The sequence below is a fragment of the Heptranchias perlo genome, chromosome 4 (assembly GCF_035084215.1).
Source record: "Heptranchias perlo isolate sHepPer1 chromosome 4, sHepPer1.hap1, whole genome shotgun sequence".
Taxonomy (NCBI): Eukaryota; Metazoa; Chordata; class Chondrichthyes; order Hexanchiformes; family Hexanchidae; genus Heptranchias; species Heptranchias perlo.
The window spans coordinates 48,553,748-48,577,564 of NC_090328.1; the positions used below are offsets into that span (position 1 = coordinate 48,553,748).

The following is a 23,817-nucleotide window of genomic DNA, read 5'->3' on the forward strand; positions in this document are numbered from 1 at the left end:
AGCACCATCTTTTAAACATCTAATGTTAGATTTCTCATAGGGCAGCAAGTGAGTCCAGGGCAATTCTCTTGGCAGTTGTGACTGATATTGAGACAGAATTGGATTGAATTAAGTCAAAGGCCATGAAAAGATAGCTTGGGTAATTTAAATAAAACACAATTGTAGCTGCTTCAATAAATTCGGGAGCAATTCCGATTCAGAAGGGATTTTTATTCCAGTGAGCAAAGCACAAATAGGAATTCCCAAAAACAAATATGAATAGAGGTTAACGTGCACATTTGGGGCAAGGCATGGGAATGGACAATCACTGTCCCTTTAAGAAAAACACTCACTGTATTGCCATTTTGGTAGGGTGATTTCTGTGACAGGACTGCATATATTGACTATTTTATGAATCACGCCTGTAGTTCTTTGACCAAAGGAAATATAAAGAACAAATGCAGCAGTGAGAGCAATGTAGTACAAATTAAAGCACCACCAGATCAGTAAAAGAATCGAAGGCTAGGCTTTTCTACGAAAAACAAGGATGATAATGCCAATGACGGTAACCCAACACTACTTCACCATTTATCCAATCTCTCGTGCAAACTGAAGTATACCACTGGAAGATAGGCGCTGAACACCTATGTGCTCATGTTGACTTTGATCAACCGCTTCAACTAGTCTTCCTTGGTTAGTTAGTCTTCAACTAACTAACCAAGGAAGAAGATGCTGTCAGAGCCTCAGTAAAGGAAGATATAGTTGAGATATTGGATGGGCTAATAATTGATAGAGGTATGAGAAAGGCCAGCTGTACTTAAAGTAGAAAAGTCACCCGGTCTGGATGGGATGCATCCTAGGTTGCTGAGGGAAGTAAGGGTGGAAATTGCAGAGGTACTGGCCATAATCTTCCAAACATCCGTAGATACAGGGGTCATGCCAGAAGACTGGAGAATTGCAAATGTTACACCCTTGTTCAAAAAAGGGTGTAAGGATAAACCCAGCGACTATAGGCCAATCAGTTTAGCCTCAGTGGTGGGGAAACTTTTGGAAACGATAATCCGGGACAGAATTAACAGTCACTTGGACAAGTGTGGATTGATTAGGTAGAGCCAGCACAGATTTGTTAAAGGCAAATAGTGTTTAACTAACCTGATAAGAGTTTTTTGATGAGGTAACAGAGAGGGTAGATGAGGGCAATGCAGTTGATGTGGTGTATATGGACTTTCAAAAGGCGTTTGATAAAGTGCCGCATGGTAGGCTTATCATCAAGATGGAATAAAGGGGGCAGTAGCAACACGGATACAGAATTGGCTAAGTGACAGGAAACAGAGTAGTGGTGAACGGTTGTTTTTCGGTCAGTGGTGTTCCCAAGGGGTCGGTGCTGGGACCACTGCTTTTCTTGATAAATACTAATGACTTGGGCTTGGGTGTACAGGGCACAATTTCCAAATTTGCAGATGACACAAAACTTGGAAGGGTAGCACACAGTGAGGAGGACAGCGATAGACTTCAAGAGGATATAGACAGGCTGGTGGCATGGGCGGACACGGGGCAGATGAAATTTTAAGCAGAAAAATGCAAAGTAATACATTTCGGTAGGAAGAACGAGGAGAGACAATATAAACTAGAGGGCACAACTCTAAAAGGGGTACAGGAAATCAAATCATTGGAGGTGGCAGGACAGGTTGAGAAAGCGGTTAAAAAAGCCTTTGGGATCCTGGGCTTTATAAATAGAAGCCATGATGTGGAGATGCCGGTGATGGACTGGGGTTGACAAACGTAAGGAATCTTACAACACCAGGTTATAGTCCAATTGTTTTATTTGAAAATCACAAGCTTTCGGAGGCTTTCTCCTTCGTCAGGTGAGCGAGCCTGACGAAGGAGAAAGCCTCCGAAAGCTTGTGATTTTCAAATAAAACAGTTGGACTATAACCTGGTGTTGTAAGATTCCTTACATTTATAAATAGAGGCATAGAGTACAAAAGTATGGAAGCCATGAACCTTTATGAAACACTGGTTCAGCCACAACTGGAGTACTGTGTCCAGTTCTGGGCACCGCCCTTTAGGAAAGATGTGAAAGCCTTAGAGACGGTGCAGAAAAGATTTACGAGAATGATTCCAGGCATGAGTGGCTTTAGTTATGTGGATAGACTGGAGAAGCTGAGATTGATCTCCTTGGAACAGAGAGGGTTGCGAGGAGATTTGATCGAGGTATTCAAAATCATGAAGGGTCTAGACAGAGTAGAGAGAGAGAAACTGTTCCCATTGGTAGAAGGGTCAAGAACCAGAGGACATAGATTAGAGTCATAGAGTTATACAGCACGGATAGAGGCCCTTCGGCCCATCGTGTCCGCGCCGGCCATCAAGCCCTGTCTAATCTAATCCCATATTCCAGCATTTGGTCCGTAGCCTTGTATGCTATGGCATTTCAAGTGCTCATCCAAATGCTTCTTGAATGTTGTGAGGGTTCCTGCCTCCACAACCCTTTCAGGCAGTGAGTTCCAGACTCCAACCACCCTCTGGGTGAAAAAGTTCTTTCTCAAATCCCCTCTAAACCTCCCGCCTTTTACCTTGAATCTATGTCCCCTTGTTATAGAACCCTCAACTAAGGGAAAAAGCTCCTTAGTATCCATCCTATCTGTGCCCCTCATAATTTTGTACACCTCAATCATGTCCCCCCTCAGCCTCCTCTGCTCCAAGGAAAACAAACCCAATCTTCCCAGTCTCTCTTCATAGCTGAAGCGCTCCAGCCCTGGTAACATCCTGGTGAATCTCCTCTGCACCCTCTCCAAAGCGATCACATCCTTCCTGTAGTGTGGCGACCAGAACTGCACACAGTACTCCAGCTGTGGCCTAACCAGTGTTTTATACAGCTCCATCATAACCTCCTTGCTCTTATATTCTATGCCTCGGCTAATAAAGGCAAGTATCCCATATGCCTTCTTTACCACCTTATCTACCTGTTCCGCCGCCTTCAGGGATCTGTGAACTTGCACACCAAGATCCCTCTGACCCTCTGTCTTGCCTAGGGTCCTCCCATTCATTGTGTATTCCCTTGCCTTGTTAGTCCCTCCAAAGTGCATCACCTCGCACTTTTCCGGGTTAAATTCCATTTGCCACTGTTCCGCCCATCTGACCAACCCATCTATATCGTCCTGCAGACTGAGGCTATCCTCCTCGCTATTTACCACCCTACCAATTTTTGTATCATCAGCGAACTTACTGATCATACCTTTTACATTCATATCCAAGTCATTAATGTAGACCACAAACAGCAAGGGACCCAGCACCGATCCCTGTGGTACCCCACTGGCCACAGGCTTCCAGTCACAAAAACAACCTTCGACCATCACCCTCTGCCTTCTGCCACTAAGCCAGTTTTGTATCCAAAGTGCCAAGGCACCCTGGATTCCATGGGCTCGTACCTTCTTGACCAGTCTCCTGTGGGGGACTTTATCGAAGGCCTTACTGAAATCCATGTATACCACATCCACTGCGTTACCCTCATCCACACGCCTAGTCACCCCCTCAAAAAATTCAATCAAATTAGTCAGACATGATCTTCCCTTGACAAAGCCATGTTGACTATCCCTGATTAATCCTTGCTTCTCCAAGTGGAGACTAATTTTGTCCTTCAGAATTTTTTCCAATAATTTTCCTACCACTGATGTTAGGCTCACTGGCCTGTAGTTCCCCGGTTTTTCCCTACTCCCCTTCTTGAATAATGGTACTACATTAGCGGTTCTCCAGTCCTCTGGCACATCCCCTGTGGCCAGAGAGGTTCTGAATATATGTGTTAGAGCCCCCGCAATCTCCTCCTTTGCCTCACACAGTAGCCTGGGATACATTTCGTCCGGGCCTGGGGATTTATCCATTTTTAGGCCTGCTAAAACCGCCAATACCTCCTCCCACTCGATGTTAATATGTTCGAGTATATCACAGTCCCCCTGCCGTATTTCTATGTCTACGTCGTCGAAGGTGATTGGCAAAAGAACCAAAGGTGACATGAGGAAAAACTTTTTTGTATACAGCAAGTGATTAGGATCTGGAATGCACTGCCCGAAGGGGTGATGGAGACAGATTCAATCATGGCCTTCAGAAGGGAACTGGATAAGTTCTTGAAAGGAAAAAATTTGCAGGGATACGGGGGTAGGGCAGGGGAGTGGGACCAGCTGGATTGCTCTTGCATAAAGCCGGCACGGACTCGATGGACCGAATGGCCTCATAGAAACCTTTCTATGATTCTCTGATTTTGTGCTGAATATAGGTGATGTAAGATTGAACAAACAATTCATACCGTTCCGGCTTAAGCTTGCTCAAAATATGATTCAAATCCCAGATGGGACTTAATTGACATCTGAAAGGATCGTCTTTCCATGTGCCTTTTACAAAATGTCCCAGCAAAAAGTGACCTCTTTCTTTCACGATAGAAATGTCAATAGGAAGGTTTAGTAGCTGGAGCCGTTTGATCCTGTAGTGCAGCAGTGTCAGAGTCAGAACTAGCCCGGAGCACAATGAGACTGCCCTAAGGTAGTAATAACTAATAATATTAGTTGAAGATGATCAGAAGTAGTATCAGGTAAGAAAAGAGAGAAATTGTATTTATGTAGCATCTTTCATGTTCTCAGGACATCCCAAAACACTTCACAGCCAATAAAATACTTTGAAGTGTAGTCACTGTTGTAACATATGCGAATACAACAGTCAATTTGTGCAATGCAAGGTCCCATAAACACCAATGACCAAATAATCTGTTTTAGCAGTGTTGGTTGAGGGATTAACGATGATTTGAACATAGGGAGAATTCCCCTGCTCTTATTTAAACAGTGCCATGTGATCTTTTATGTCCAGGCAGAGGGGCCCTCGGTTTAACTCTCGTCCAAAACACGGCATCTGTGACATTGCAGCACTCCCTCAGTATTTCACTGAAGTGTTAGTCAAGGTTATATGCTCAAGTGTTTAGACTGGGGTTTGAACCAGTGACCTTCTGATCTCAGAGGCAAAAGTACTATTGCTGAGCCAAGGTAGTCAGATTACCTTCACCATTGCAGAATGAAGCCTAATATACGACAGAGTAGATATGCTCGCAGTGCAAATTTCCTGAAGGGGCAGTGCCCCTGGGAGACTCTTCCATCATGTAATGGCAACAATTCCTACTTATGTATGGGGGCTGAATGAATGAGGGAAATTATTTTTGAAGTGTAGTCTAAAAATAAAAAAACCTTGCTCTACAAAAATATTTATACAATTTTTTTCTGAAAAATTATAAAAATCTGAAAAATAATTTTAGAACAATTTAACAATGAATTGACACTAAAACATTTAAACAGTTTTTGTAATAGGATCAGACTTCAAACATTTATTTTTCTGTTTTTGTTTAATTTGTTCTCGGGACGTGGGCAATAACGGCAAGGCTGCATTTATTGCCCATCCTCAATTCCCCCGAGGTAGTGCTGGTGAGCCTTCTCCTTGAACTGCTGCAGTCAATGGTGATGGTGTTCGCACAATGGTGTCAAGTAGATGAAGTAATGATGATATATGTCCAAGAAAGGATTATGTGCGACTTGGAGGTTATGCTGTTCTCTTGGCATTGTTGCTTTTGTCCTTTTTGGTAGTAGAGGTCCTGACACGACACCTGGGTCACTGCCTGCCTTCTACTATCAGAAGGTCACTGGTTCAAACCCCAGTCTAAACACTTGAGCATATAACCTTGACTAACACTTCAGTGAAATACTGAGGGAGTGCTGCAGTGTCACAGATGCCGTGTTTTGGATGAGAGTTGAACCGAGGGCCCCTCTGCCTGGACATAAAAGATCACATGGCACTGTTTAAATAAGAGCAGGGGAATTCTCCCTATGTCCAAATCATCGTTAATCCCTCAACCAACACTGCTGAATTTTTGCCTTATTTTTTAACTTTGTACTGATGGTTTACAACTAAGGCCACTTCGGAGGGCACTAATTGTCAACAATGTAGCGAGGGTACTGTCCCACAAATTACCAGCTTTATTAAATTCAATTTCACAATTTACAACAAATTCTGGATTGCTAGTCCAGTACCATAACCACTGCATACCATATGCTTTTCTGTTGCTGATGTTGTGCGCTTTGCTTCAATTTTAGTATAAATTAGCTGATTTAAGAACTGACAATCACACACTATTTATTATTACATGGACCAGAACTGCAATGCAATGCACCTATAATTTGGCTGCTCTTGATTTTATATATATATTTTTTATATATATATTAGTACTTCCTGATTTCACTCCAAAATGGCCTTGCTCTATTTTAAGATTATGCCCTCTTGTTCTGGATTCCACCATTAGAGGAAATAGTTTCTCCGTATCTAAACGATCAAATCAAGTCCTGGCATCATTCTGGTGAATCTGCGCTGTATCCCCTCCAATAGATCCTTCCTGAGGTGTGGTGTCCAAAACTGAACGTAATACTCCAGATGTGGTCTGACCAGGGCTCTGTACAACTGAAGCATCATTTCCTCTTTTGAATTCCAATCCCCTTGAAGTTCAGTCTCACACCATTAAGAAAATATTTCTATTCGTCTTTCTCAGATCCAACATGGATGACCTCACTTTTCCCCACATTGAATTCCATCTGCCATAGTTTTGCCCACTCAATTAATCTGTCTAGGTCCCTTTGCAACTTCCTGCTCCTATCCACACAACTTACTGTGCCTCCTAATTTAGTGTCATCTAAGATGACACGAAGATTGGGAAGCTATAGTAATGAGGAGCGGCTAGAATAACTAGGGCTAAAAGAATTTAGAAAGTTATGAGGCGATATGATAGAGGTGTTCAAAACAAAGGTTTTTGATAAACAGTAAAAAAACTATTGCCACTGATCAGAGCGTCAGTAACTTGGTTAAGGGGGGGGGGGGGGGGGCATAAATTTAAGACCACCACAAAAAGAATGAATGGAGAGGTTAGGAGAGTTTTCTTTGTGCAACAGTGGTTGAAGCAGAATCCGTAAAAACTTTTAAAAGGGAAGTGGGTAAATATTTAAAAAGAAAAATTTAAAAAGCTTTGGGGAAAGGACCAGGGAATGGAATTACATGGACAACTCTCTCAGAGAGATGGTGCAGCTACAGTGAGCCAAATGGCCTCCTTCTGTGCTGTAAAATGCTACGATCTGGCATCCCTTTCTAGTCAAACATTTCTCCTTGAAATCACATGAATTAGAGTGTATTTGAAAATTGAGTTATCTTCAAATTGAGAAACCTACATGAAGGGTCAAAGCCATGGTACAGGATACCAAGGTATGAAGAAAACAAGACGGACAAAGTGATGACAAGTTTGGGTTTAAATGCCCAAAAACAAGGCAGAGAAGAAAGCAGGTCCACTATTCTGAGGTCTTGGTAAACACTGAGCTACAACACAGTGAAGTTACAACATGAAAAAAGAGCATTCAGCACAGCCAGTCCGTGTCAGTGTTTATCCAAGGGGGGAGGGGGGGCGCAGTGCGGGGAAGCAAGATTCTGAGGGGGCTTGACCGGGTAGGTGCTGAAAGGATGTTTCCCCTGGCTGGGGAGCCTAGAACTAGGGGGCATAGTTGCAGGATAAGGGGTCGGCCATTTAAGACTGAGTCGGAGAGGAATTTCTGCACACAGAGGACTGTCTGCCCCAGAGGGCTATGGATGCTGAGTCGTTGAATATGTTCAAGGCTGAGACAGAAAGATTTTTGGACTCTAGGGGAATCAAGGGATATGGGGACTGGGCAGGAAAGTGGAAGTGACAGAATCACAGAAAGGTTACAGCATGGAAGGAAGCCATTCGACCCATCGAGTCCACGCTGGCTCTATGCAAGAGCAATCCAGCTGGTCCCACTCCTCCACCCTATCCCCTTAGCCATGCAACTTTTCTCCTTTCAAGTAATTATCCAGTTCCCTTTTGAAGGCAATGATTGAATCTGCCTCCACCACCTCCTTGGCAGGGTATTCCAGATCCAAACCACTGTGTAAAAAAAGTTCTTCCTCATGTCACCTTTAATTCTTTGGCCAATCACCTTAAATCTATGTCCTCTGGTTCTTGACCCTTCCACCAATGGGAACAATTTCTCTCTAACTACTCTGTCTAGACCCTTCATGATTTTGAATACTTCTATCAAATCTCCTCACAACCATCTCTGTTCCAACAAGAATAACCCCAGCTTCTCCAGTCTATCCATGTAACTGAAGTTCCTCATCCCTGGAATCATTCCAGTAAATCTCTTCTGTACCCTATGGCCTTCACACCTTTCCTAAAATGCGGTGCCCAGAACTGGACACAATGCTCCAGTTGTGGCCAAACCAGTGTTTTGTAAAGATTCACCATGACTTTAGGAGGTGCTGTCGAAGAAGCCTTGGCAAGCTCCTGCAGTGCATCCTGTGGATGGTACACACTGCAGCCACTAGGCGCCGGTGGTGAAGGGAGTGAATGTTTAGGGTGGTGGGTGGGGTGCCAATCAAGTGGGCTGCTTTGTCCTGGATGGTGTCGAGCTTCTTGAGTGTTGTTGGAGCTGCACTCATCCAGGCAAGTGGAGAGTATTCCATCACACTCCTGACTTGTGCCTTGTAGATGGTGGAAAGGCTTTGGGGAGTCAGGAGGTGAGCCACTCGCCACAGAATACCCAGCCACTGACCTGCTCTTGTAGCCACAGTATTTATGTGGATGGTCCAGTTAAGTTTCTGGTAAATGGTGATCCCCAGGATGTTGATGGTGGGGGATTCGGCGATGGTAATGCCTTTGAGTGTCAAGGGGAGGTGGTTAGGCTCTCTCTTGTTGGAGATGGTCATTGCCTGGCGCGAATGTTACTTTCCACTTATCAGCCCAAGCCTGGATGTTGTCCAGGTCATGCTGCATGGGGGCACGGACTGCTTCATTACCTGAGGGGTTGCGAATGGAACTGAACACTATGTAATCATCAGCAAACATCCCCATTTCTGACCTTATGATAGACGGAAGGTCATTGATGAAGCAGCTGAAGAAGGTTGGGCCTAGTACACTGCCTTGAGGAACTCCTGCAGCAATGTCCTGGGGCTGAGATAACTGGCCTTCAACAACCACTACCATCTTCCTTTGTGCCAGGTATGACTCCAGCCACTGGAGAGTTTTCCCCCTGATTCCCATTGACTTCAATTTTACCAGGGCTCCTTGGTGCCACACTCGGTCAAATGCTGCCTTGATGTCAAGGGCAGTCGCAGTCACCCTCGCCTCACCTCTGGAATTCAGCTCTTTTGTCCATGTTTGGACCAAGGCTGTAATGAGGTCTGGAGCCAAGTGGTCCTGGCAGAACCCAAACTGAGCATCAGTGAGCAGGTTATTGGTGAGTAAGTGCCGCTTGATAGCACTGTCGACATCACCTTCCGTCACTTTGCTCATGATTGAGTGTAGACTGATGGGGCGGTAATTGGCAGGATTAGATTTGTCTTGCTTTTTGTGGACAGGACATACCTGGGCAATTTTCCAGTTGTCGGGTAGATGACAGTGTTGTAGCTGTACTGGAACAAGTTTGGCTAGAAGCACGTCTAGTTCTGGAGCACAAGTTTTCAGCACTACAGCCGGGATGCTGTCGGGGCCCATAGCCTTTGCTGTATCCAATGCACTCAGCCGTTTCTTGATATCACGTGGAGTGAATCGAATTGGCTCAAGACTGGCTTCTGTGATGGTGGGGATGTCGGGAGGAGGCCGAGATGGATCATCCACTCGACACTTCTGGCTGAAGATGGTTGCAAATGCTTCAGCCTTGTCTTTTGCACTCACGTGCTGGTCTCCAACATCATTGAGGATTTGTGATGTTTACAGAGCCTCCTCCTCCCGTTAGTTGTTTAATAGTCCACCACCATTCACGACTGGATGTGGCAGGACTGCAGAGCTTTGATCTGATCCGTTGGTTGTGGAATCGCTTAGCTCTGTCTATAGCATGTTGCTTCCGCTGTTTAGCATGCATGTAGTCCTAAGTTGTAGGTTCAACAGGTTGGCACCTCATTTTTCGGTACGCCTGGTGCTGCTCCTGGCATGCTCTTCTACACTCATTGAACCAGGGTTGATCCCCTGGCTTGTTGGTAATGGTGGAATGAGGAATATGCCGGGCCACGAGGATACAGATTGTGCTGGAATACAATTCTGCTGCTGCTGATGGCCCACAGCACCTCATGGATGCCCAGTTTTGAGCTGCTAGATCGTTCTGAATCTATCCCATTTAACACGGTGATAGTGCCACACCACACGTTGGATGGTGTCCTCAGTGCGAAGATGGGACTTTGTCTCCACGAGGACTGTGCGGTGGTCACTCCTACCAATACTGTCATGGACAGATGCATCTGCGGCTGGTAGAGTGGTGAGGCGGAGCAGGCTCGAGGGGCTGAATGGCCTACTCGCGCTTCTATCTTTTATGGTCATTATGGTCTTATGGACGAGGTCAAGTAGGTTTTTCTCTCATGTTGGTTCGCTCACCACCTGCCGCAGGCCCAGTCTGGCAGCTAGGTCCTTCAGGACTTGGCCAGCTCGGTCAGTAGTGGTGCTACCGAGCCACTCTTGGTGATGGACATTGAAGTCCCCCACCCAGAGTACATTTTGTGCCCTTGCTACCCTCAGCGCTTCCTCCAAGTGGTTCTCAACATGGAGGAGGACTGATTCATCAGCTGAGGGAGGAGGGTAGGTGGTAATCAGCAGGAGGTTTCCTTGCTCATGTTTGACCTGATGCCATGAGATTTCATGGGGTCCAGAGTCAATGTTGAGGGCTCCCAGGACCACTCCCTCCTGACTGTATATCACTGTACCGCCACCTCTGGTCGGTCTGTCCTGCTGGTGGGACAGGACATACCCAGGGATGGTGATGGAAGAGTCTGGGACGTTGGCTGAAAGGTATGATTCTGTGAGCATGGCTATGTCAGGCTGTTGCTTGACTAATCTGTGGGACAGCTCTCCCAATTTTGGCACAAGTCCCCAGATGTTAGTGAGGAGGACTTTGCAGGGTCGTCTGAGCTTGGTTTGCCTTTGTCGTGTCCGGTGCCTAGTGGTCCGATGCCAGGTGGTCTGTCCGGTTTTATTCTTATGACTTTTTTTTTTAAGCGAGATGGTACAACTGAGTGGCTTGCTAGGGCAATTAAGAATCAACCACATACTTCCATACTTTTGTACTCTATGCCTCTATTTATAAAGCCCAGGATCCCGTATGCTTTTTTAACCACTTTCTCAACTTGCTCTGCCACCTTCAACGATTTGTGCACAGATACCCCCAGATCGGTCTGTTCCTGTACCCCTTTTAGAGTTGTGCCCTCTAGTTTATATGGCCTCTCCTCATTCTTCCTACCGAAATGTATCACTTTGCATTTTTCTATTTTAAATTTCATCTGCCACGTGTCCGCCCATGCCACCAGCCTGTCTATATCCACTTGAAGTCTATCACTATCCTCCTCACTGTTTGCTACCCTTCCAAGATATGTGTCATTTGCAAATTTTGAAATTGTGCCCTGTACACCCAAGCCCAAGTCATTAACATATATCAAGAAAAGCAGTGGTCCCAGCACCTACCCCTTGGGAACACCAATGTACACCTCCCTCCAGTCCGAAAAACAACCGTTCACCACTACTCTATTTCCTATCACTTAGCCAATTCTGTATCCATGTTGCTATTGCCCCCTTTATTCCACGGACCGCAATCTTGATAAGCCTACTATGCAGTACTTTATCAAACACCTTTTAAAAGTCCATATACACTCCATCAACTACATTGCCCTCATCTACCCTCTCTGTTGCCTCATCAAAAAAACTATCAGGTTAGTTAAACACTATTTGCCTGAAACAAATCCATGCTGGCTTTTCCCAATCAATCCACACTCGTCCAAGTGACTGTTAATTCTTTCCCGGATTATCGTTTCTAAAAGTTTCTCCACCACTGAGGTCAAACTGACTGGCCTATAGTTGCTGGGTTTATCCTTATACCCTTGTTCAAAAAAGGGTGCAACATTTGCAATTCTCCACTCCTCTGGCACCACCCCCATATCTTCGGATGTTTGGAAGATTATGGCCAGCACCTCTGCAATTTCCACCCTTATTTCCCTCAGCAACCTAGGATGCATCCCATCTGGACCGGGTGACTTATCTACTTTAAGTATAGCTAGCCTTTCCAATACCTTCTCTTTACAATTTTTAGCCCATCCAGTATCTCAGCTACATCTTCCTCTGGCAGCATCTTCTTCCTTGCTAATGTCAGATGCAAAGTACTCATTTGTCCCTCGGCCATCCCCTCTGCCTCCATGAGTAGATCTCCTTTATGGTCCCTAATCGGCCCCACCCCTTCTCTTACTCCTCTTACTAGCTGAGGTCGAAGATTAGCCATGATCTTACTGAATGGTACAGCAGGCTCGAGGGGCCATGTGGCCTACCCTTCATCCTATTTCTTATCTTCTTAGCGTGAGAAAAGGAGAGCGAGAGAGAGCTCGAGGTTCAAGACCAGAGTGAACAGAAGGACTGCTTTTCAGATGACATGTATTGAGTGTTTTTTGGGAGGAAGATAGTTTTAATAAATATTTTAGACTTTATTACAATCTATAATGCATTCAAGGTGTGAAGTGAAATCTTAATTTATAAAGATCTTTATTTATATTCATCTGCCTTTCTACTATAAATCATATTCAAAATTACTTTCTCCATACACTGACTTCAGTATACTGTCTACAAATGGGTTAAGAACAGAATGGCTGTGAAAGATAGTAAGCCACACTTAAACATATCATAAACAATAGAAATATAGACTTACTCTCTGCGTTTCACATGTCTAGAAGTGTTTTCTGAGGACGAATCGTCGTCAGAATCTTCACTGCTTGATGATTCCTGATGAAACATAAAACAATGCAAAATAAGACTTCTCTTTAAATGTACTAAGCTCAATAGTTACAAAAAAGATTGTGAACAACTGTGCAGGTGTTACTTTCACCAATTTAAATTATACTGCAAAACAACAACACAACCTGGCCATATAGACTTTTCATGGGGGGAGGTTTCACAACCGTAAAGTTCAAGAAACCAATTTTAATGAACAGGTCAAGGTTAGACTTCAAATCTATAGTTTGTATGTTTAACAGTAGGACCCACTAGTAAACCCTCAAGCTCAAATCCAATTTGCTTAACCTTCATCCATAACCATTACTATTCAGTACAGTTCAGCTACATAGAAAATTAACTGTACATGATCAATTCCCACTCACGATAACACTGTAGAAGTACATTTTGTTCCTTTTTCAAATTCCATAATAATTTAACAGTTACATCTTAAATCTTGGGTGTATGTTTTTAAAGCTAAGAGGAGTCAAAAATTACATCATTGGCATTAGAGACGGGAAACTTCATAACATTTCAAGATGAAATCTTAAGTAAGAATTCTCTGAAAATGAAGTTGATATTGTTTTGATCTTGAATATTTGTAAAATTAGGCATCAAAGTAGATCAGGCTTTGTTAAATTTCTTGGAGAGCTGTGTTACTGTAAAGGCACTGGATAGATTTCCAGTGGCCTCCATAACACCCTTCACTGTGCCTAGTATTGAATACAACTATAATTGCAAAAGGTAGGAGGGAAAGAGAAGACAAAGCAGATCATGAGATGGACTGTGGTTGAAATTATCATTAAAAGAAAATTAGCTTAGTCCCAGAGGCTAATAATTTTATGCCCAATTTGAATTGAATGATTCTGTTTCAATAATAGTCAAGGTTTCCTCTACTGCATTGCTACAAACTTATTGCTGTATCAGTTCATGTTGGTAGCCTTATCACAGTCCAATAATTGCCTGCTCTAGTGTAATAAAAGCTTCTCAGCTACTAATTTTAATCAAATTTCAAACCTCTGAACCGTTGTTTGAAGAAAGCTGCTGCTGCTGCTGTTGTAGTTGTTGCTGTTTCCTGATCATGGCAGATCTCTGCACAGCTAAAATACTTGGATTCGATTTCCAAAACTGCAACAGGATAAATAGAGGGGTCAAAATTCAAAACTTAGCATGGTCATCCAAACCCTTGAAGTGGCGATACTACAGAAAATCACCACCTCCCTCTGCACATAACCTGGCATGTTTGCAAGATTTCAGCTCAATGAGATTTATTTTGCAGCCCCAGGATAAGACTTCTTCTAGACTTATACAGTATCACTAGTAATCTGAAGGTTAATGCAAACATTAAAAAACTTCCTGACCCCAATTACTTTATATTTTCCGTAAAATTATATTCTTTTGTAATTCATTGCGTCATGCAGAGAACTTTGTGTGGAATTCCAAGGACAGAGTATACGTCAACTGAAATTTCAAGGACCATTTCATAAAATCAAAATCGAATCTAGCTTTATGTGCTTCAGACAAATATGAAGTAGTCTCACAAACACACTTGTTACATTCACCTCTGCTCCATCAGTTTTTGGAACTTTGCTCTCAACTGGTCTCTTTCCTCTGGACGACGATGCGTTACTTCCTGAACCGGATGAATCGGAATCAGATTGACTGCCCGAGTCTGAACCGCTGTCAGAGTCACTGGAGTCATTGCTATCTGATTGGCTGCTGCTTCCATCGCTGCTGCTCCCAGAACTTGAGCCAGATTCCTTGTCCGATTGGCTTAAAAAAAAATTCTGAATTTTACTAATACAAATCAGCACATAATGATCAAATCTTCTCAGCAATTAAATTTTGCCTAATATTATGAAATAGATTTCTGCAAACAGGTCTAGAAATAACAACTTGCATTCATATAGTACCTTTAACGTAGTAAAACATCCTAAGACACTTCACAGGAGCGTAATCAGACAAAAGCCGACACAGCGTTCAGTCGGGTGACCAAAAGCTTGGTCAAAGAGGTAGGTTTTAAGGGGCGTCTTAAAGGAGGAGAGAGTTGGTGAGGTGAAGAGGTTTAGGGAGGGAATTCCAGAGCTTAGGACTTGGACAGCTGAAGGCACGGCCACCATTGGTGGGGTGAAGGAAATGGGGGATGCACAGAGGCCAGAGTTGGAGGAGCACAGAGTTCTCGGAGGGTTGTAGGGCTGGAGGAGGTTACAGAGAGGTGGAGCAAGGATTTGACCGCGAAAACGACAATTTTAAAATCAAGGCGTTGCTGAACCGAAAGCAAATGTAGGTCAGCGAGCATAGGTGCGATGTGTGAATTGGACTTGGTGCGAGTTAGGATACAGGCAGCAGAGTTTGGATGAGCTTAAATTTATGCAGGGTGGGTGGGAAGCTGGCCAGGAGAGCTGGGCACAGAGTTTGTGGCGGGGGCCGAAAACAATGGCTTCAGTCTTCGCAATGTTTAATTCAAGAAAATGTCATCTCATCCAGGACTGGATGACAGACAAACAGTTTAACAACACAGACAGTGCAGGGGCCGAGGTAGAGCTGGGTGTGTTCAGCACACGTGGAACCTGATGTTGCGTTTTCAAATTATGTCGGCAAAGGGCAGCATATACATGAGAAATAGGAGAGGGCCATGGCTAGATCCTTCGGGGACTCCAGAGGTAATGGTGTAGGGGCGGGAAAATAGCCATTGCAGGAGAGTCTACCACTGGATAGGTAAGAGTGGAGCCATTGAAGGCAGCACCACTCAGCTGGGGAATGGAGAGGTGCGGTCTGGACAATTGCGTCAAAGGTTGCAGACAGGTAGAGAAGGATGAGGATGGATAGTACACCATGGTTACAGACACATAGGATGTCATTTGTGACTATTTCAGTGCTGTGGCAGGGGCGGAAACCTGATCGGAGGGATTCAAACATGGAATTGTGGGAAAGATGGACATGAATTTGGTAGGCAACAACACGTTCAAGGACTTGAGAGAAAAGGAAGGCGGGTGGTAGTTTGCAAGGATGGGTGGGTTTTTTGAGGATGGAGGTGAGGGAACAGTTTACAATATCCTCTAGCATGGGGCCAGGAAGCGAAGTTAGGTGGTCAGCAGTTTAGTGAGAATAAGGTTAAGAGAGCAGGAGGTGGGTCTCATGAACAAGATGAGCTGGGAGAGGACATGAGGGGAAATAGGAGAGAAACTAGAGAAAGACGCAAGTTCTGGGCAAGAGAAGGGGGGAACCTTGGCTCGGTGGAGGAATGGGAACTGAGGGATCCGGCAGAGGCAGCTGAATGGATCGTCTCAATCTCAGTGATAAAGAAGTCTATGAGCGCCTAGCACTTATTGAGACTGGGTAACTTTCTTTAATTTATCTAAATCAGTTTTAAGTAATGAAAAAAATATTAACTTGACTGACTATACTTATCTGAATGCTTGTATTTCCTACAGAAAATATGATATGAACTGTTTTAGAACTTTAAATGCCTTTGAGGAATATATGGGGAGGAATTATTTCTGGTAGATACATCTGAGAAAGCAGTCACCCTACAGAAAACAAGTGGCAGAGGGAAGGAAATGCCTTCAGGGGGAGAAGACATGAGGACCAGTACAGGAAATTCTGTGGGTCTGCATTTGTCTCATAGGTATATCGTTCTCGTTACCTATGAGGATACAGATGCGGGCACAGGGGAGAGTAATCATGGCATCATAGAGCAAAGACTTACCCATGGGAGTAAAGGAAGACACAATATTTAAGAACTGGCACATGCTAGTAATGAGGGATAGGCAATGACCTGAAGGCTTAACTGGTGTTTTGCTTCCCTAGTGCTTATATATGATATATAACAGCAGAGAGGATGGAAAACTTCTGGGTAGAGAGGGAAACTAGACAGAAGTCATGACTCACATAGTAACCAATGTGCTTTTGTTACATCAGATTTGATTATGCCAATGCTCTCTTTGCTGGTCTTCCATTGTCCACCCTCCACAAACTCCAGCTTGTCCAAAACTCAGTCGTCCATATCCTGTCCCGTACTTAGACCCACTCTCTTATCCTCACTGACCTACACTGGCTCTCCACCCCCAATTTAAAATCCTTATCTTCATCTTTAAATCTCTCTATGGCCTCGCAACTCCCTACCTCCACAACCGTCTCCAGTCATATAACCCACCCCCTCACACTCCCAGAGCCAGTCTTTCTTCCCACTCCAGCCTCCTGTGCATCCCACTACTTTTTGTCACCTCGACCCTAATCTGTGGAACTTCCTCCCTAAATTGTTCTGTCTCTCAAGTTCTCTGTACCTCCTCAAAATCCACTTTCTCAAACCAGCCTTCAGTCACTGCCCCGACCTCCCTTCCATAGCTCCACAGTTGTTCCTCTCATGATTCTTTTGTAAAGTGCCTTGCATGTTAAAAGCACTACATAAATGCAAGTTCTTGTTGGAGAATGCATGTCTTACAGAGGGAGCTTGGGGCATTAGGTTCTAGACTGAAGTTCAAGATTTCTAGTATAGTAATATTATGATTACTTCCAATGCCACATGCAGAACCAGTCGGGAAAGAATAGATTAGGCCTGTCAATGCATGACTAGAGAAATAGTGTAGAAGGGAGGGTTGTATAGATTCCTGGAACATTGGAACAAGTTCTGGGATGAGGGAATCTGTTAATATGGGTTACTCATCACTTAAACCAGGTTGCTGCCAATACCTTTCATTTCCGCACAAATGGAATATCTTTAAAAGCCATTCTACTCAACATACAGTGTATGTATGTACCAAGGATTGTAAATGCATATTTAAGAGACATCATCCTAAATGGATTAATAACACAATACAAAAAGAAAAAACAATCTACAAACTTCATTGTAGAGAGAAAGGTGAAGGAAACCACTGAGGAAAATGTAGGGACCTCTAAAAATGTAAAAAAAGGCAGACAAGTGGTAAAGAGGGAACTGGAAATAAATACAGCTGTAGAAGCCAAATGGAACAGAAATTCTTCCAGTTTTATAACATCAAGAGGGTTACCCAAGAAGAATTAAGATCTCTTCAGGTGCAAACAGGGTTAAAGCTGAGGATGAACAAAAGATAGTTAACATCTTTATAATAAATGATCACTTCCTGGAAGTATTCACTAGAGAAGTAGTATGCCACTTATGTGAGTCAGAATGTTTTGAGTCCAAGTCCTATTCCAGGACTTGAACACATGATCTAGGCTAACATTTCAGTACAGTACAGTCAGATGAGATATTAAACGGAAGCTCCATTTGCTTGTTCTGTTAGTTGACTGTACTATGTAAAGAGCAGGGGGTTCTCTCGATGTCCTTATCAACATTCCCCCCTCAACCACCAACAAAAAAAATTAAATAGTTATTCATCTCAATGCTTGTGGGCCTTTGCTGTGTGCAAATTAGCTGCTAATTTACCTACACAACAACATTGACTACTTCAAAAGTAATTAATTGGTTATGAAGTGGGACATCACAAGGATGTGATATGGTGCTATATAAATGCACACACTTTCTTACCAATGGAACTGACGCCTACAGTTAATGTAGGGATGAAATAATCAGTACCAGTATGCTTACACGGCTCCAGCAATTGAATATAAATTGCAGGAAATTATCTATCATTTTTTCTGATGTTGGTATAGGGCAGCAGTTACGCATTTCAAATGTGATAATTACTCCAATCAAACTGTTAGTAGAGTGGAAGCTAATCAGAACTATTAACCTAAGCCTACCAAACTACTTAAGCCCATTTACCTCAGCCTTTCTAGAATACAACCCATCAAAAATGTTCATGTGTAGCTTCCTCCTAAGGACAGAACCTTGTAGTACTAGTTATGTCTATAGGTGGCACTGTGATAGGAGCTTTGAATGCTAAGGATATCACAGCTTGCTTGGCACAGATTCACCCATTCTGGTGTCCCACAGAGGTGATATTTTATGCTGAAGTTATATGGTAAAAATAATTTTAAACTATATATCTTAATCTTATTCTTTTCAATAATTTTAAAATCCTTTTTACATTTTTAATACACTTCCCCGCCCCCCCACCTTCCTTCTAGGCCTCCTGATCCTGTTTTTTGTCACCAATCCACCTCCCTCCCTGCCTCTGGACACCCACAATGCACATTAGTTAATCATTATTTTTAAATTTTAAAGTTGTTTCAGGTAACCATTGATCTTTCCTCTTCTACTCTCCACATAGCCCCTACACCTTTTTTCTTAAAATAAAGAAATCTTATTTTTAAAGGTGAAATTTCTTCAACTTCGAGCTGTCCCGTTTGGCATCCAATGTTTTTCTCATGCCCATCAGTGATATTAGCAAACTCTCACAATTAACTTTTTTTTAAAAAATTGCCTCAATAATTTAAAACAAAGAATGCTTCAAACAGACTGTTTAATTTTCCTCACATTACAATAGTGACTACACTTCAAAAGTACTTAATTGGCTGTGATGCGCTTTGGGGCATCCTGTGGTTGTAAAAGGCACTATATAAATGCAGTTCTTTTTTTTTTCCCTCTCCCCTCCACTTGAGCATATTATTCTCTTGTCCTGCTTGACCTGAATACTGCACTTGATCCTGACTCCCTATTTGCAACACCATGGGAAATCAACTAGTACTTGTATAGATACCTATATATGGAAATAGTAGCACTAACAAAACCATCTTTACAAAAAAAGTGCTGAGACTGTCTTGGCAGATTTGGCTGCTGGATCTTTCCAACATTGGTTAAGTGCTTTTTGTTTTAAACTTTGATTCAATGGCATCTTTCTTTCTTAAAATACATTACTGAATGGGCCAAGTTCTGCTCCAACCTCAGCCTCACAGGTCCAAAGCCTGACCTCAAATGCCATCATTCTCCATACTCGTCCTAACTGATGAACAAAACGCTCAAGAGTCAAATGCATCCCATTTTTAAAAACAAAGTGGTGATAATAGCCCAGAAGTGGTCACATATATAGCACAACATCCCAAAATACCTGTGAGCAGGTACAAAAACAGAATTTACCCCAGCCCAAAATTGAAATCTCAGGGTCCTCAGTTGATGGATGTTACTAGCCCATAGCCAAACCCACTGATCTAACAACATTACTTCCCTTTTATGCTCTCAGTAATTCCCAGTGGACAAATTTGCATAAGAAACCTCCAAAAAATGTGCAATGTGGTGAAAATATCAGTTTCAGAACACACTATTATTGTACTCCAATGACACCATTCATCACTGGTGTAAAGTCATTCACACTCATACCAGAAAATAAGTGTTCCTGATGAATCCCTGATCTTAACAGGAATTGTCAAAGAGCAGAAGCCATGTGGAGGGTTGGCATTTCCCCACAGGTTGAGGAATCAGGAATGTCCCCCTGGTCAACCCAGTGTATCTCAAGGGCCAACTTAGGAGTATCATTTGTTCACATCCAGTCCTAATTAACAGATAAAAGTACCCGCTGAAGAATACATAGAATACAAAAGCAAGGAGCTAATTCTGAACTTGTGGAAGATCTTCATTAGGTTGCAGTTGGAGGATTGTGTACAGTTCTAGGCATCCCATTATAGGAAGGATACAAAAGTAATGTTCAAGGTGTTTCACTAGGACATTACCAGGGATGAGGGTTACAGTTATGAAGTTGGGGTTTTATCAGTGGAGCTGAGAAAGGTAAGGGGAGACCTGATGGATGTTTTCAGGATTATGAAGGATTAAATAGCAAAAGATTGTTTCCATTGGTTACAAATAGTAACAAGATGGTACAAATTTAAGATCACAAAAAGGACTAGGGGGAGGTTATAAGAAGTTTCTTTATATAGACGGTGGTTAAAATGTGGCGTTTTCTGCCTTAACTGCTTTTGAAGTGGAATCCATAAATCTTTTAAGAAGGGAAATGGATTTTTTTATTGAACAGGAGTCGGATTAGACTAGATGTGGAGAAAAACACCAGCACAGACTTGATGGGTGAAATGGGCTATTTCTACGTAACATTCTATGATGCTATGCTGGGGTCTCCATGATCGACATCCCTTAGCTCAAAGCACACAAGGATTCACCTGTAAAATTATAGATTTCAAATAGTGACATAAGCAGAGACCTGGAGGAGGTAATCTGCCTGACACCTCGTCCAGAGAATGATATGTTCTCACGCACAATCTAATGCAGGACAGATAAAGCTAACTAAAACTCTGGGCTTCTAATAATCTCACTGGTAGGAAACAAAATATTCAAAAAGTATGATATTCAAAAGTAAAAAGTTAAGAGAAAGGGAATCTAATCAGAAGGGAAATCATTAATACAAGGCAGTTTGAATTTGAGATTGATCCCCACAGTATTTAAGCTGGTAAACAATTAGTCTTGTATATAAACAAAGTTTCCACAATGCAATTTTTAAGCAAATCCACTAAAGGAAAGTCATTTACAGTTTTGTTCAAATCTAATTAAGTCACAAATCATCAATCATGAGCACATAAAAATACGCACCCAGTTTTCAGCCTACGCAATTCTAACCGGAACCAAGTGGTGAGAAAAAATTGTCAGATTAGGTGACAATTGAACATTAAGATATTCTGGTGCCACACTAGTGTTCAGGTATAGAACATTCAGAGTGACAACATGGATATGTGTTTGAAGATACTGAGGTAATATCTTACGGATATGCTAACTGGATACGAGAATGGGGAGGGAGGGAGGGAGGGAAGACGGGTGGGGGTGAGCAAGAGGGAAAACACAGTACCTCATGACGAAAGACAGTTTTGAAGTTTGTTTAAAATCTGTTGGAATGTGTGTTATGTGGACAGATTAAACAATAAAAATGTTCTTTAAAACACAACAGCATACCAATGCATAATTTACTGAATCTCTAATCCCAATGATATCCCTCCTGTTAGCCTCAAGTTGTACAACCTACAGTTGATTACCAGAAGGTATCACTTGATAAACTTGCAGTGAATATGTCAACAATTGTGAGATTGTAATAACACACTAACTTCCTGAAGTTTCTAGAACCAGTGTCTGCCATCACCACAAACTAAAACTAGTCTTAAGAGGTTCACAATATATATAATAAAGGAGCGGTTTTAGGATAGTAAACTCATCCAGGCACTGAGATGGTTGCTTATTTCTCAATCTTTGTAATCTTTATCACTGGTATCAATACAATCAATTGGATATTTGTCTTTAATCACTTGTAGATATGACTCCCCATATTAAATTCACAACGGTATATTTATCATCTTTAAAACCTGCTAACATTACTCACCCTGAGCACACATTATTCATAATTTTAGATTCACAAGTGTTGTTTTTCTGCAATAACCAATTAAGTATTTTTGAAGTGTAGTCACCGTTATTCTGTAGCCAAACATGGCAGCCAATTTGCACACAAGGTCCCACAACATCAAATGAGATGAATGACCAGTTAATCTGTTTTTGGTGGTGTGAATTGAGAGATAAAGGTTGGCCAATACCCCAGAAGAACACCCTGCCCTTTGAATAGTGCCATGGGATCTATTACATCCAATGAAACAGGCAGAAAGGGCATCAGTTTAATGCCTCATCGGAAAGACGGCACCTCAGACAGTGTTACACCCCCCTTATTACTGCATGAAGCAGCCTAGATTATGTGCTCAAGTCCATAGTGGGGTTCGAACCCACAACCTTCTAACTCAGAGGGGCGAGTGTTACCGCAAAGCAAACTGACATTAATTGCCTCAAAGGGTGAAGTGTTCTTTCATCCACAGGCGATGGGTTTCAAACCAGCAAAGACAGAGAATGAAAGTCTCACCTCTGTTGGCTGCAAGGGTGACAGTAAAATGTACTGAGGTGGTTGAAACCAGTTCATGAGGAGTGCAAGTTCACATAAGAATAAAACCAGACGGACCACCCGGCATCGGACCACTAGGCACAAGACACGACAAAGGCAAACCAAGCCCAGTCGACCCTGCAAAGTCCTCCTCACTAACATCTGGGGACTTGTGCCAAAATTGGGAGAGCTGTCCTACAGACTAGTCAAGCAACAGCCTGACATAGCCATAGTCACAGAATCATACCTTTCAGCCAACGTCCCAGACTCTTTCATCACTCACTCACCTGACGAAGGAGATAATCTCCGAAAGCTTGTGATTTTAAAATAAAATTGTTGGACTATAACCTGGTGTTGTAAGATTCCTTACATTTGTCCACCCCAGTCCATCACCAGCAAAATTTAAAATTTACCTATAAATCAAACAGAAGTGAAAGAAAAGAACAAGACCAAAACAAAAGTGAACATTTAACAAGGTACCATGATTTCAAGTTGGTAATCTAATCCCAGAAATTCAAATGACTGATTACCCAGTTCACTGGCATCCTCATTCTTTGTACTGAAACACTCTCTACATACCATCCAGATAAGCCCAATTCACCAACAGGGAGAACTGCACAGGTAACTTCCAGTTAAGAAGTTTCTCAATACAGATGAAGATAGATTATTGATCTTCATATAGTTTTCATCATTCTTTCAAATGAAGCATTCTCCACAAATTCATTTGCTTCTGAAAACAGATTGTTCCTTCACTTCCCTTTCTTCCTCTCACTCCTCCTCATTTCTTCTCATTGCTCCTTTACTGTTCTTTTTTTTAAAACTCATTTTGAAAGACAGGAATGCTGCTCTACCACCTCTTCCTATAAAGATATGTGAAATGGAGCGATATTGGTGCGAACCATGTAAATACTTTGAGCAAAATGGCCCCTTTTCAACACATACATATGCTAATCAAATTGAAAAATTGTGATTAAAGCCTCTGCTCTCTCTTCTATGACTTCCTTCAACAGCCTAGGGTGCAGGCCAACAAGACCCTGTGATTTATCTACCTTGAGCTCTGCTAATTTTCCCAGAAAACATTCCTTTTTTTAAAAAGTTATCTCTAACAATTCTTCCACATCCTCCTCTAGTATTCCTACATTCTCATTTCCACCATCATTTGTGAAAAATAATGCTAAATATTTATTTAATATCTCCATCATACCTTCATTCATCAAAACTAAATTTACTCCTTCA

The 23,817-nt window shown here is 42.5% G+C and overlaps 1 protein-coding gene across 1 annotated transcript in view; it reads right to left on the reverse strand.

The window, feature by feature from the left end:
- Nucleotides 1-23,817, reverse strand: part of chd1 (chromodomain helicase DNA binding protein 1) — a 210,526-nt gene that overhangs the window by 117,411 nt on the left and 69,298 nt on the right. The window contains exons 3-5 of the mRNA XM_067982900.1: nucleotides 14,365-14,575; nucleotides 13,820-13,930; nucleotides 12,741-12,814 (exon numbers count right to left, since the gene is read on the reverse strand). Coding sequence (XP_067839001.1) covers nucleotides 12,741-12,814; nucleotides 13,820-13,930; nucleotides 14,365-14,575 — 396 coding nt within the window. The remainder of the gene's footprint in view (nucleotides 1-12,740; nucleotides 12,815-13,819; nucleotides 13,931-14,364; nucleotides 14,576-23,817) is intronic.